General features: G+C 39.5%; 1 protein-coding gene across 1 annotated transcript in view; it reads right to left on the reverse strand.

The window, feature by feature from the left end:
- Positions 1-16,421, reverse strand: part of KIAA0319L (KIAA0319-like ortholog) — a 200,221-nt gene that overhangs the window by 68,382 nt on the left and 115,418 nt on the right. Inside the window, exon 4 of the mRNA XM_006867522.1 lies at positions 370-598. Within this exon, the coding sequence (XP_006867584.1) occupies positions 370-598 (229 nt within the window). The remainder of the gene's footprint in view (positions 1-369; positions 599-16,421) is intronic.

Raw genomic sequence — 16,421 nt, forward strand, 5'->3', positions numbered from 1 at the left:
GTGCCTCCTGCTCCACCCACCTGAGCAGCAGGAGTAGCCCTGGTGCCACCACTGCGGTTGCCTGCCGAAACCCAAGAACCCACGTCCTCTGTCTTGCATGCCAGTATGCCATCTATGGCCCAGTGCTGCAAAAGTCTAAGAACATTCAGAGGAGATACACAAAAGGAGAGCTGTTTTCCTTTAAAAAAAAAAAAGTTTATAGAACCTTGGATGTTTTTTGTGTTCAGACCTCATCCAAAGGAACATTAAACGATGCACACCTGTATTCAAAGTCATACCTTTCTCCCTTCTGTCCTCTAAAAGAGAACACTGTGATCAAATGCTCCACTTTCCCATTCTATTTCTAAGGACAAGAAGATAGGGCCTCACCTGGGTATGGTACGGAGGTGCTCTGGAAAGAGGCCTGGGGGCTCGGGGTAGGCACTGGCAGTGGGGTAGCCATCTGGGTTTTCTCAGGATATTTTACTTGCTGAGTGCTGGGTGTAGTATCAGGATCCTCTGAAGTCTCAGGTTGGTCTGATACATTCTTTGGCCAATCAGGAATCTCTGCAGTCAGGTCCATGGTTAAGGGACTGGAAACTGTAACTGCCTTGTGGACCTAAATAAATGAAAAATTTCATTTAAGTAAGTAATAATTACATAATAAATCTTACATAGTTATACTTCATGAAATAATTGCAATGTTTTGAAAAGTACACTGTCTCATAAAATGGGAGAAAATTATGGGCCACAACCTCAGATCCCTAAAACAAAAACATTTACTGGACTAGTTGAGACTGAAGCACCCTTGAGGCTATCTGTGCTGAGATACTCTTTAAATCTTGAACGGAAGCCCATGAGGTCACCTATTAACTAAATAACAGTGATTCACAAAATAAAGAGTATCACCTGTGAACACTGTGCTCCTTTAAAAAATCACCTATATGAGACCAAACAGTCAATAATACTGTAAAACAAAGATGAGAATATAAGAGGGCAAGGAACTAGATTTAATGGAAAAGGAACAAACAAAACGGTAATATTGAAAATGTTCACAGTGTGGCAAATGTAACCAATATCACTGAACAATCTGTGTAGAAATAGTTGAATGGTAACTGCTGTGTAAACCTTCACTGAAAACACAATAAAATATTATCGTTTAAAAAAGTACAAATGTCAAAAATATTAAACTAGTCTTACCACCCCAAAGATAAGTGATGCTATAATGTTGATATAAACCTTCTGCTGTCTTTTTTTTTTTTTTTGCAGAGTTTAATTTAAAACAAAATACTAATAATCTTATGACATACAATACTCTAGTCTTTTTTCACTTAACATATGTATTCAATCTTTCTACAAATACTTATTGAGTACCTATGATAAAATAATCACTAAGTTCAACAAATGCACAATCTAGTAGGAGAGTAAAATACTTATGAAAGTTATGAGGACCACAAAAACACAATCGATGAATACTGGAGGAAGAGAAGGCTGAGTTTTGAAGGGTAAACAGTTGTTTATCAAACAAGATTAATATGCTATGCTTTGGAAATTGAAAGTCATAGCAGTTTTCTGTTCTTACAGCACAAAATAAGAAGCAGGAAGAAATGCAATGAGGTGGGTCAGACTAAAGAGAGGTAAGGGCCAAACTAAAGAAGATACTATATACCACTTTAAGAAGCTAGGCAATGGTGAGCAATTACATAATTATATGCAATGAGTCCCTGCTCAACTGCTAACCTGAAGTTTGGAGGTTCAAATCTACTCAAGCATACCTCAGAAGAAAGGCCTGAAGATATACTGCCAAAAAATTAAAAAATCAGCCTTCAAAAGCCCTATGGGGAAGATGGCGGATCGGTTGGAAGTGCAGTGAGGAGCTCCACCAACAACGACACAGAATACCCGACCAAGCAGGCTCAGGGGATGGTCCCAGAACTCTGAACCACATATAAAGGAATATTTAGAAGGCTGGAAGGTTTACAGCTGGGGAATTTGTGGCAGAAGCAAGAAATCCATTGCTTTCTAGTCCGGGATGGTCAGCTGCAACAGGAGCCGCCATCTTGGGTGAGACCAAGCAGTAGAAGGCTCGGAGTGGCCACAGACGCCTGGCAGAACCGCAGAGATAAAGGTGTGAACATTCTTTTCTTTTGGTACTGTTCATTGGTCCCTTGATGTCTGTGCAACTCCATTCTGGTGACTACAGGGGTGCACCCCAGCCCCACCTTCGGAGGGTTCTACTATGCATGCTCACAGATCTCCTCAAAATTTAAAGAGACAGTCTCCAACTAAAACCAAGCGGCCACAGCCGGTCCCGAACTATTTACAACTAGAAACAAGGCCTGAACGGGGATTGTGGAGTGGGACAAGCAGACAAAAAAGGAAATAAGCCGAAAATTAAATCCTAACTTACGTCAAAACGACCAACAGTGGCATCTTGAAATTCCTCAAGAAGAAGAGTGAAAAAGGAAGCCCATTTCCTGACCCATCTACCTGGAGGCAATCAGAAAGCATAAAAAATACCAAAACACATACCCATCTAAGTATTAAGGCCACAGATAACCCCTGAAGATGCCCAAAACATAGAAGCAGATGACCATATCTGCACATGTCCAGAAACGAGATTAAGTGACTGAGGCAACTGAGCTGGAAGTAAACATACACTCCATACTGGAAGGTGGGCAGGCTTTGGAAATGCCAGAGAAGGAATTCAGAAAAATGATTATAAAATGTATCAAAACACTATACACTGGAGTTGAGAAAAATAAGGAAGAAGTCAGGAAAGCGCTACAGGAACAAACAAATAAGACAGATACAGCATTGGAAACAATTCAAAATCTAAAGAAAGAGGCCCAAATGATTAACAATAGGATATCAGAAATGGACAATACACTGAAAGGGCAAAGGAGTAGAACTGAAGAGACAGAAGCCAGAGCTAGTGAGCTAGAAGATAAATCTCTCAACACTACTAATATAGAAGAGCAAACACAAAAAAAGGATAAAGAAATCTGAAGAAGGCCTAAGATTCATGTTGGATAACATGCAGAGGAATAACATAAGAATTATTGGCATTCCAGAACAGGAACAATCACACAAGTCCACAGAGGAGATAACTGAAGAGCTTCTGGAAGAAAATTTTCCTAACATCCTGAAAAATGAAAAGATAAGCATTCAAGAAGCTCAACTAACCTCAGGATGGATAAACCCTAAAAGACAATCACTAAGACATATCATAATCAAGCTCTCTAAAATCAGAGATAAAGACAGGATCTTGAAAGCAGCTAGGGAAAAGAGAAATATACAAAGGCAAGAGGTTCAGATTAAACTTGGATTTCTCAACAGAAACCATGCAGGCAAGAAGGCAATGGGGAGACATAATCCTCTACCTATCAAAGCTGTCAATTAAATACGATGGTATTTTGCCAAAGCCAACCCTGCTATGAAAAACATCCTGAAGGAAGTTCTGTGGACTGAGAACCAACAAGAACACATAACAACTACAGAATGACGTACATGGCAGCATCAACCTGAACTCAGTCAACAAATGGAAGAGTCAAGAACATAATAAAATTATAAAGAACAGAGGATCTGGGAGGTCAGTCTATGATCAAAACAATTACAATGTGAAAAAAGGTAAACAAAAAGGAACAGAGATCCAGGTGGTGGGAAGGTCAGGTAGATTATTGGATAAAAAAGACTTGTCTTAAATGGAGGGAAGAACTAATGGAATATAAGGTAATCACAATGGGGTTGGGGTGGGGGCTTACTTTGGGTATTGGGGAGGGGAATACAAGAAAGGGGGAGGAGGCAGAAGAACAAGATAGATAAGGGAACACTGAGACAGGTTTGCATGGCCTAGTGGTAAATAGTGATTGAGGTAAATAGACAGAGGTAAATAGTGATGCATACTCAACCTTGGAACAACAGGGCTCTGGGATACAGGGATCTAGGTATAGTTTGAAGAGGGTAAATAATACTAAAATCCTTGACTGCCTTATGAATATTAGTTTCCCTTGCCTACTATTGTAAAATAGATACTTGAGTGGGATAGAAAGGAATGTTGGGAAACATGATTAGAGAAAACTTGTAAGCCCACCTTCAGCCTATAACTGATTGGAATACCTAAAAGGGGTTCTACAACTTGCCCAGTGAAATAGGCCTCATGCAAAGCCTTTACAGAGTATAGGACCGTATGTGGAATCCTGAGTCCCATCCAGAACCTTGTGAGGTGAGACATTCCCACTAGAAAGGACAAGAAGACTGGAACAGCTACACTGACAGAAGATACATCTTCATGATGAACCTGACCTATACTCAGAGCGGTAGTTACTCTAAATACCAACAAACAGGGAGAGTCTCCAAATCAAGTATCAATGCCATCTGCTCTGTACACAGGGTAGATAAGGACGGGCAACTTAAACATTGGCTACCTAAAATGAGGGGGCAATAGAAGTGACTGGCTTACAAGGTTTCAGGATGGAGTTTAGTTTAAGAGTATGGGGGGAAAGAAACAGTCCCCACTGGATGGCTGTCATCTTGTCTGGATGGATCTGGTGAAAAGAGATGGGGATAAGATTCGTAAGATTCAGTAGTGAATAACTGTTATCATGACTAATCACAACTGTTAAAATTGTAAAGGTAGAAGTTTTATAACATAAAAAGGGGAGTGGTTAATCTTACAGTCCAGAAACAGAGGACCCTAGGATCATCAAGAGAGGAACGCACAAGCAGAGTGCAGGACCCTACACAGAGAAACAGTGATACCAGAGATGGAGGCAGAGACAATGATGTGGAGAGATGGAACAGCTGGGGACTCTAGACCCAGAGAGGGAGATGGCCTGTGTGCTGATGACCGGGGGCAGTCTTGCAGGGTGTACCCTTTGGTTGGTTGAAGATGCATGGAGGAGATTGTAACCATGGCAATGAAATGATCTATGATTGGATGAATGTAAAGCTAATGTTCTCCCATGTAAATTATCACATAATTCACAATAAAACATTAAAAAACAAAACAACAACAACAACAACAAAAAAAAAAACCTATGGAACATAGTTTACTCTAACACACATGGGTGACCAAGAGTTGGGATTGAATTAACGGCAACTGAAAAGTGCCAACAGCAGGAAAATGACCAGGTCAGAATGGATGAACTATTCAGGTATAAGGAGCCCTGGTGGTACAATGCTAAGCACTTGACTGCTAATTAAAAGGTTGGTGGCTGGAACCCACCAGCCACTTCAAGGGAGAAAAGATCTGGCAATCTGTTCCTGTACAGATTACAGCCTAGAAAACCCTACAGAGCAGTTCTACTCTGTCACATTGGACTGCTATAAGACAAAATGAACTCAACGCACAACAACGATTTAGGAGACTGTATGGCAATAGGAAGTAAGACAACAGCAGGGATCGTATTTAGTAGGGTACTTCATTCATCCAAATGAGAAATGATAAGTGACTTAACAAGGGTGGACCCTTGTTAAGGAAGAACTGGATAGTGTTTGGTTCTGTTGTGCATAGGATGCCAGGAAGGACCTGGACATGTTTTGTTCTGTTATATATAAGGTCACCATGAGTCCAAGGCCATTCAACAAGTTCAAACTAACAAACAACATTATTCTGTCGTATGAATATAGTACAACTTATTTTTCCATCCAACTACCTAACAATAACAACAATTGGTGGACATTTCGGTTGATTTCAGTTTGGGGATAATACAAATGGAGCTGTTATAAACATTCATCTATGTCTTTGTATGGACATATCCCTTCATTTCTCTTGGGTAGATATTTAGAAGAGAATACCTAGTATCTTAATTATCTAGTGCTGCTATAACAAATACCATGACTAGATGGTTTTAACAAACAAATTGATAATCCTACAATTTAGAAGGCTAGAAGTCTGAATTCAGAGTGCCTGCTCCAGAGGAATGCTCTGGAAGAAGGTCCCTGTTTATGGGTCTAAAATTTCTTGGAGATCTACATGTCTTGGCATCAATTTTCCCCTGGATGCTAGTACAGAAACTCCACATTTAAATGACGCACTCTGCTCTCAGCTCTTTTTAGGTGGTAGTCAGGTCCCTCCTACTCTACTAACTTCTCTCTCCTTGTATCTCTTGAAAGATAAAAGGTGATATAGACCACAAACCAGGGTAACTCCCCTTACATTGAAATAAGGCTGTGACTTGAATAAATGTGTTACATCCCACCCTAATCCTGTCTCATTAACATAACAAACATAATCGAATCCTGCCTCGTTAACCATAGGCAGAGATAAGGATTTATAGCATATAAGTATAGGGCAATTATATCAGATTACAAAATGGAGGATAACCACACAAGGCTGGGAATTAAGACCTAGCCATGTAGATACATACTTTGGCATACATAATTAAATCCATGGACTTCTGGTGTGGCGCTGTTGGTTAATGTGGTAAACTGCTACCTCGGTTTGGGCTGTTAAGACCGGCAGTTCCAACTCACCAGCTGCTCCTTGGAAACCCTATACAGGGGTCACTGTGAGTCGGATTCCGACTCAATGGCACTTAGCAAACAATTAAATCCATGACATATGGTAATATGGAAAGCATATCTTTACCTTTTAAAAACATTCCCACCACCAGTTTATGAGCATTCCACTTGTTGTACCACCTTGCCAGAAATGAGTGTTGCTGTTAGGTGCCATCAAGTAAGTTCCACCCTATGCACAACAGAACACTACCCAGTGTTGCACCATCTTCACATTAAAGCCCACTGTTGGAGCTCATTGTTGCTGCCACTGTGTCAATTCATCTCCTGACCCTCCACTTTACCAAGTAAGATGTCCTTCTTCAGGGACTGCTCCCACTTGATAACATGTCCTAAGTAAGTGATATGATGTCTTGTTGCCATCCTCACTTCTTAAGAGCATTCTGGCTGTACTTCTAACAGATTTGTTTGTTCTTTTGGTAGTTCAGGATACTTTGAGTATTCTCCAACACAACTCAAATGAATCAGTTTTTCTATGGTCTTCCTTATTCATTATCCAACTTACACATGCATACAAATAGACTGAAAATATCATGGCTTGGGTCAGGCACACCTCAGTCTTCAAACTGACAGTTTTACTCTTGACACTTTAAAGAGGTCTTTTGCAGTAGATTTGCCTAACACAGTACATCGTTTGATTTCTTGACTGCTGCATCTATGGGTGTTGAAAGTAAATCCAAGCAAAATGAAATGTTTGACAACTTCAGTCTTTTCTCCATTTATCATGATGTTATTTACTGGTCCAGTTATGAGGATTTTTGTTTTCTTTACACTGAGGTGCAATCTATACTGAAGGTTGTAGTCTTTGATCTTCAAGAATTTAGTGTAGTAAGTCTTTAAATGGCACTATAGGATAAACATTGGACCACAAGGTTGGTTTGAAACACAAGGTTGACTGTTCAAACTCATCAGTCGCTCCTTGAAACCACTTTACAAGGTCACTATGAGTCAGAAGTGACTCAAAGGCACTTAATAACAATAAAACATATCTGTCTGGCACACTATCTATTAAAATCTTTTGCCCATCTCACAGAGTTTTGAGACTTTATATACTCTTTCTAGAAACAAACCCTCTATTAGATATATATTTTGCAATTATGCTTTTCCAGTCTATAGTTTGCCCTTTAATTTTTTTAATACTGTCTTTTGAGTAGCAAAAATTTATCATTTTGATGAACTTCAATTTATCTTTTTTCTCTTATGGTCCACGCTTTTTAGTGCTATAGCAAAGAACTCTTTGACAAACCAAGATTACAACAATTTTTCTCTTGTGTTTTCTTCTAGAAGTTTTATAGCTTTAGCTCTTAAAGTTAGGTCTATGATCTATTTTTAATTAATTTTTCTACACAGTGTAAATTAAGGGACAAGGTTCTTTGCAGGCTGCTATCCAATAACCTCATTCCAGGGCATTTGTCAAAAAGATTATCCTTTCCTCTTGAATTGTCATGGCACAGCAATTGCCATATATGAGAGGACTTCAAAAATTTTGTGGAAAAATGGAATTAAAAGATTATGGAATTTTCCCATGAACTTTACGAAGCCCCTTTATATGTAGGAAAAGCACTGGACCCACAGTCATCAGTTAAAGCCACCAGCGACTCCTTGGAAACCCTATAAACGGTTATTATGAGTCAGAACTGATTTAACAGAACTTAACAACAAATTTCTGGACTCATTATTTTGTTTCATGGATTTCACCTATTTTAACACCAATTGCACTGCCTAAATTACTATAACTTTATAATTAAGTCTTGAAGATAGGTAATTTAAGTCCTCTAACTTTGTTGTTCCTTTTAAAAATCATTTTGGTCATTTTTGGTTCCAGTCCATTTGTTGTTGTTATTGTTGTTGGTGAGTGCCATCAAGTTGGTTCCAACTCACAGCAACCCTATATACGGTTTCCAAGGTGCACCTAGTGGGTTTGGACTGAAATCCAGTGCTGATCCTACAGCACTACACCAGGAGTCCATAGACATAACTATAATACTTTCGTAGGGCTATTATTACAAATTGTCACAAACCTAGTGGCTTAAAACAACACATTTATTTTCTCACAGTTCTGGAGATCAGAGGCCCAAAATCAAGGTATCAGCAAAGTCATGCTCCTCCATAGGCTCAGGAAAAGATTTTTCTGGCATCTCGTGGCTCCTGGTGTTCTTTTGCATATGGCAGCATAACTCAAATCTATGCCTATGTCTTCCTTCATATGGCCTTCGTGTGTGCCTCTGGGTGTGTGACTCTGTGTGCCCAAATCTCCTTCTCATAAAGACAAGAGACACTGAATGCTGGTTTTTGTTTTTGTTTTTTCCTGACAGGTAGCTGATCTAGACTTAAACTGCAAACACCATCTCCCTGCAATGTACAGGAACTTAAGTTGTTGTTAAGTGCCATGGAATAGGTTCCATCTCATAGCGACCCTGTAAAATGTTTCTATTGAGTGGCTGGTGAGTTTGAACCACCAACCTTGTGGTTCAAACCAACCTTGAAGTCCAGTGCTTTATCCGACAGTGCCAATTATCCAGAGATAATTCTTGCAGCTGCTTGTTTAGCCTGGTTCCCTATAGGTCTGCCTGTGTAATTTGATGATTGGGCAGAAATTATACTCAGATTTAGGGCCTGCCCTCATTAAACTTTGCTTCTGGGAATTTCTCCGTAATTTTTCAGACTCAAATCGTGTTGATGCCTGAAGCCAATAAAGTTTCAGATTTCTGTCACATGAACTACATACCATTCCGTTAAGAGAAAAAGAAAAAGAGGCAGCAAAGTCCCAAAATTCACCTGGTACAGTTTCAGTCTTTCAATGGTAAGTAAATTCCTTTCTAAACTCTGCCTACATTTATACCAAATACCCTGGATTTCCCCCATGAATGTGTAGTTTAGTGGCTCAACCAGAGATTTTGACAGAGTTTATAGTCAGCTTATGGGTTTCACCTTCTTCTGTGGTTTTCTTACTTCCAAGACCCTCCTCATCTTACAATTTCGGCTACTTTTTATATCCTGAACTCTTCTTTGTTAACTATCAGAAAGTAAGACTAAACTTCCAGTTTTTCCAATTCAAAATGTAAAGAGCTTGGAAATCATTTACTCTCATTCTTAAGAAAGAAAAAAGCTCAACAAACAGAAAATCAACAACTCTTCTTAGCTCCATAATAAAGTTGAGATCACAGAGCAAACAGGTTCTTCCAAAACTGTAGAAACAGACAGAAAGACACAGAGAATCACAGCTTACTGAGAAAAGAAACCCACATGTAGGACCAATACCAATAGGAACACTGTAAACTAGAATTGATTAATTGAAGGAGGCTCAGTCTGATCTAGTTTAGGAATTAAAAACTCAGAGCGGGAATGATCCTCATCATAGGGTGAAGATCGATTTCCTCATGCTACCAGCTGGGGTAAGGGAAAAGTAAGCCTTGTGAAATATGCCCAGAGTTCTCCGTTCCCTTTAACAAACTCTGCCCTCATAAGAAGAAAAAGAGGAAGACCCCTACCCCTACCCTATAAGATGGACTGACACAGTGGCAGTAACAATGGGCTCAAATATAACAATTGTGAGGATGTCGCAGGACCAGGCAGTGTTTCATTCTGTTGAGCACAGGGTCCCTGTGAGTTGGAACTGACTCAATGGCACCTAAAACCAACAAAGACCCATTTTGGTTTTACCAAACCCTAAGTAACCTGGGAGAAGAGAAATGCCCAGGTTGGGCATTTCTAGCCTCATCTAGCTTTTCTATCTCACCTAAGCAGGGGGAGAAGTCCTTAGGAAAAGCACTGGACTGCTATCTGCAAGGTTGGAGGTTCAAACCCACCATCTGCTCCTCAGGTACCCTTTACAGGGTCGCTATGACTAGGGACCAACTCGATGGCACTTAACAAGAAGAAGCAGGGGGAAGCCGAGAAGCTCTTGGGAAGGTCACAGTCCAGGGGTACAGACTTACTAACAGACTAGACTCTAATCATAGAGCTGTAGAATGTCTCTCATCTACCAACACCTTACCACCATATCAACAGAGCTCCTGTATAATAACAGTATTACAGCAACAAACTAAGGAGCCTTGACTGCATAGTGGGTTACCTGCTGGGCTGCTAACCAAAAGGTCAGCAGTTTGAATCTACCAGCTACTTCGAGGGAGAGAGATATGGACTTTCTTATCCCATAAAGATTTACAACCCCAGGAACCCTATACAGGGTCACGATGAGTCAGAATTAATTCAACAGCACACAACTACCACCAACACCATCACAGCAAAGAAAGAGAACAGATCTTATTTTAAAAGGGAAAACCAAAGACAATTGCTACTATTAAGTGCAGTCAAGTGGGTTCCAACTCCTAGTGACCCTATAAAGGGTTTCCAAGGAACTACTGGTAAGTCTGAACTTCCAACCTTGTGGTTACCAGTCCAGTGCTTATCCTACAGTGCCACAACAGGACTCCTCCCATGCTTAAGCAGTATACCAGGATTCTAAAGACAATGTTGTTGTTGTTAAGTGCCGTAGAGTTGGTTCCGACCCATAGCGACCCTGTATAGGGTTTCTGAGGAGCAGCTGGTGAGCTTGAACCGCCGACCTTGCAGTTCAAATAGATTTGCAGTCTGGTGCATTAACCCACAGCGCCACACCTAAGGACAACAGAGAAGACAAAAACAATGACAATGGAGAAAATGCTGACCTCTGACCCCACAGTGACAACAAACAGTAAACACAGCTTAACTCCTAGACAAACATAAAACCTTACACTAAACGACTATTTACCTCAGTTCATTTTACCCAGTACATCATGCCTAGCTTTCAAGGAAAAACTACAATGCATGCAAAAAGGCAAAATACACAGTCTGATGAGACAAACTAAACATCTGAACCAAGTAGTACAGCAGAGGCTTGGGAATTTTAAGAAGTCTGACGTTTTCCACTGCCATTTTCTTCTGCTACAGGGATAAGCAAATGCCTTCTAATAAAAAAAAAAAAAAATCTGCAAGCTCACAATTTTTATAACATTCAGTAGGCATTTCAAAAGAGAAAATGCTTCTCTGGCTTTCATCTGCTTTTGAATCCTTTCCACTTCTGTTAAATAAATATTTTATGTTTTATAAAGATTTTATAGTTATTATCTGTAGGACGGTTCAAGAAACCACTTCAGTCTGTTGCCATTATGGGAAATTTTCCCTGTAGGATAGATTTTTAGATATTAAGGATATAATATTTGTGAGGCTGAAATGGATCTGGGATTTGGGGAAAAGAATCAAAGATGGCTCTCATTTTGCTGGCCTAAGAGACTGATTATACAATGGTATCGAAACTAAGACCACAGACAGAGCCATTTTAAGGAAACAGCAAGTAAGTCATATTTTAGATATGGTAATTCTGAAGTACCTCTGGGAAATACAAATGGAGTCTCAGAGTTGGAATTGATTTCCCAAAAAGTAGCTGAAGCCATGGGAGTGGATGAGTTTGCTCAAGAGGAGCAAAAGGACACCAAAAGTCAAAAACAGAATACCTGGGAATATAATGTTTCAGATGTGAGCAGATAAAATAGCCCATAAAGTTAACTGTGAGAGAATGGTCAGTTGAAGGAAAAGAACTGGGAAAATGTGTTGTAACATAAAGGAATGGTCAATCACAGCTAGTAGGAAATAATGTGGAGCAGTCCAATCAGGTAAGTACTGAAAAAAGAGTTGCCAATTAGGATGTTACTAATGACCAAGCAAAAACAACTATAGTGGAAATCAAATTCCACTGAAGAACAAGAGAAGTCCAGTGTAGGCTAACCCTGAAATTTCAGGATGAAAAGGAAGAGAGAGAGTCAGATGCAAAATGGCAGACTATGAAACTCCAGTATTCAGTTCCCCCACCAAAGCAACCATTGAACTGGAAAGACCAACTGGAATCAATTATTTCCAAACTCTGGAACCTTGCAGACACTTAGAAAAACCAGGGACGTGCTCAAGAAATGAGAAACTGCTCTCTTATAAATCAGCAGCGTGCCTGAACCAGCTACCTATCCCCATTCTTTAGCTCCAAGGGGATGGTAATTCATATTCCTGGGATGCTTAGCTTGCTGTTAACATGGATGAACCTTGAAAATAGTATGCTGACCGAAGTAAGTCAACCACAAAAGGACAAATAGTATAAATAGTATATGAACTCACATATCAAATATCTAGAATAGGCAGCAAATGTATACAAACCCACCAAAGTTTATTAGTGGTTACCAAGGGCTGGAAGGAGGGGAAAAGGGAGCCAGGAGCAGGCAGTGGGGTACCTTGTTGTTGTTGTTGTTAAGTGCCATCGAGTCGGTTCCGACCCATAGCGACCCTGTACAGGGTTTCTGAGGGTGTAAATCTTTACAGGAGTAGAAAGCCTCATCTTTCTCCCGCGGAGCGCCTGGTAGTTTCGAACCGCTGACCTTAAGGTTCACAGCCCAATTCGTAACCACTACGCTACCAGAGCTCCTAGTGGGGTACCTTATCCTCCAAAAATTAGAGGTTGAATGTTTGGGTTGGTCTGGCATAAATCCTGCATTGGTTTTTGCCCTATGAGCTGGCAGCACACTATGGGAAGATTTAAAAAGACAGTACCTGTCTTAGTTATCTAGTGCTGTTATAACAGAAATACAAGTGGATGGCTTTAACAAACAAATGTATTTTCTCACAGTCTGAGTTCAGGGTGCTGATTTTAAGGGAAGACTTTCTCTCAAGTCAGCTCTGGAGGAAACCTTTGAGCTTCTGTATCTGCATGATCATCATGTAGCCTGGAATCTTTTCTCCCATCTGTTTTCCTTAATCTGCTCCTTTTATATTTTGTCAGAGATTGACTCAAGACACCCTACACTGATCTTGTCACATTAACCTAACAAAAAATTCCCAAACAGAATTATAGCTACCAAGTGTAGAGATTAGGATTTATAACACCTATTCTTGGAGAACACAATTTAATAGTTAACAGTACTCACACGTTCTTTTCCCCATTTTTGGATGCAAACATTTATGTCCTTTTTAATGCACTGGACTGCAAGGTCAGTTTGAATCCTAAGGTCGGCATCTCATGCTCACTAGCCACTCCTCAGAAACCCTATACAGGATCACTATGAGCTGGAACCAATGCGAAAGCACTTAACAACAACAAATCTTAATAATCTTAATTAGTGTCTTCCTTTTACTAGTTTTAGACTTAGTTTTCTTTTCCTAATTCCTTAAATTGGTAGTGCTATTTGTTGCTCTGAGGTTTTGTTTATGGAAATAGCAATGGATATTGGTGATGGCTGCTTAAGCAAAATAATTATTATAATTTGTGCCAATAAAGTATACGTGAAAAATGTCGAACTGGCAAATTTTGCATTATGTTTATTTTTCCACTCCTAGGCATATACCTCAAAGAATTGAAAGCAGGAATTCAAACAGATACACATATGCCAATCTTCATAGCTGTATTATTCACAATAGTAAAAAGATAGAAACAACCTATGTGTACACCAACAGACGAACTCATAAACAAATGTGATATGTGCATACAATGGAACAATATCCAGCCTTAGAGAGGAATGAAGTTCTGATGCATACTACAACATGGTTGAATCTTGACAGCATTTTGGTAAGTGAAATAAGCCGGACACATACAAAATATTACACAATTCCACTTAACTAGGTGCTGTTAAGTTGATTCCAACCATAGAGACCCTATGCACAATAGAACAAAACACTGCCCGTTCCTGTGCCACCCTTACAATTATTGTTATGTTTGAGCCCATTGCTGCTGTCACCATGTCAGTCCATCTGATTGAGAGTCTCTTTCTCACTGGCCCTCCACTTTACCACACATGATGTCCTCAACATATCCAAAGTACAAGCGCAGTTAAGTCTTGCTATTTTCACTCGTAAGGAGCATTCTGGCTGTGCTTCTTCCAAGACAGATTTATTTGTTCTTCTTACAGTTTTTCAATATTCTTCACCACCACTATAATTATTCAAAGGCATCAACTTTTCTACAATCTTTTTTATTCATTGTCCAACTTTCACATACATATAAGGCAACTGAAAATATCATGGCATACTTAAGTCAGGCACACCTTAGTTCTCAAACTGACAGTTTTGTTCCTTAACACGTTAAAAAGATGTTTTGCAGCTGATCTGCCTATTGCAATACATCATTTGATTTTTTGACAGCTGCTTCCATGAGCATGGACTATGGACCCAAGCAAAGTGAAATCTTTGGCAACTTCAATCTTTTCTCCATTATCATGATGTTACTTATTGGCCCATTGGTGAGGATTTTTGTTTTCTTTGCATTGAGGTCTGAAGGCTGAAGTCTTTGATCTTCATCAGTAAGTATTTTAAGTCCTCTTCACTTTCAGCAAGCAAGGTTGTGTTATCTGCATTTTGCAAGTTGTTAACGAGTCTTCCTCTAATCTTGATGCTACATTCTTCTTCATGTAACCCAGCTTCTCAGATCATTTGTTCAGTATACAGATTGATTAAATACGATGAAGGATACAACTATGGTGCACACCTCTCTTCAATTTAAATCATTCAGTATATTCCTGTTAGGTTCCAAAGACTATCTCTTGGTTTATGTACAGGTTCCTTATAAACATAATGAAGTATCTGGAATACCCATTCTTCACAATATTATCCAGTTTGTTATGATCCACACAGTCAAATGCCTTTGTATACTCAACAAAGCACAAGTAAACATCTTTCTGGTATTCTCTGCTTTCAGTCAAGATCCATCTGATTTTAGCAATGATATCCCCAGTTCCACGTCCTCTTCTGAATGTAGCTTAAATTTCTGGCAGCTCTCTTTCAATGTACTACTGCAATCACTTAAAAATTATCTTCAGCAAACTTTTATTTGCATGTGATATTAATGACATTATTTGATGATTTTTGCATTCTGGATCACTTCCAACTTGTTGAATAGGTGCTTTCGTCCAAATAGTTTAGCATAGACCAGTGAGAGTCTCCAGTGTGCATCAATTTGTTGAAACACTTTAACCTTTATTTTATCAATTCCTGAAGACTTGTTTTTCACCAATGCTGTCACTGACCTTGGATTTCTTCCCTCAATAACATAGGTTCTTGATCATATGCTACCTCTTGAAATGGATGAACCATCAACCAATTCTTTTTAGTATAGATAGTAATCATGTTTCAGTTAAGGTGAAAGGAAAAGAAATTCACAGCATGCTGGGAAGTCAGCACAATTCACAGTATGAGGGAAGTCAGCACAGTATGAAGTGACTAAAGTAAATGAAAACATTGAGAAATACACAAGAATAAAGGACAACAGTAAATGTGGCATAAAAATTGTACAGTAATATATACAATTCTACAACTGTAATTAAAAAAAGTTATGAGTGGCTACATTGTTGTTGTTAAGTGCCACTGAGTCAGTTCCAACCCATAGAGACCCTGTATAGGGTTTCTGAGGAGCTGATAAGCTTGAACCTGCAACCTTGCAGTTCAAACCAACTTTGCAGTCCAGCACATTCACCTATAGCACCACACCAGGACTACAGGAGTGGTTACACAGGTAGATATACATATGCTATATAGGTGTGGGAGGTCATATGAGAATACATGTATGTGCATACATAGGTATGTTGTTGTTGTTGTTAAGTGCCGTCGAGTAGGTTCCGACCCATAGCGACACTAAGCAAGGTTTCCGAGGCTGTAAATCTTCAGACTTTGGTATATAATTATTTTTATGCACTTCATATATTTTCATATTATATATTATTCATATCATAGAGCAAACAGGAGGCACAGTTATGGAAAATTCTTGTTGTTGTCAGGTGCCATCGAGTCGGAACCGACTCATAGCGACTCCATGAACAGCAGAACGAAACAATGTTCGATCCTGGGCCAACCTCACCATCGCTGCCACCCCCGAGTCCATCAATGATGCCACCTGGCCGATCCATCTC

This window comes from Chrysochloris asiatica, unplaced genomic scaffold, assembly GCF_000296735.1.
Source record: "Chrysochloris asiatica unplaced genomic scaffold, ChrAsi1.0 scaffold00106, whole genome shotgun sequence".
Classification (NCBI taxonomy): domain Eukaryota; kingdom Metazoa; phylum Chordata; class Mammalia; order Afrosoricida; family Chrysochloridae; genus Chrysochloris; species Chrysochloris asiatica.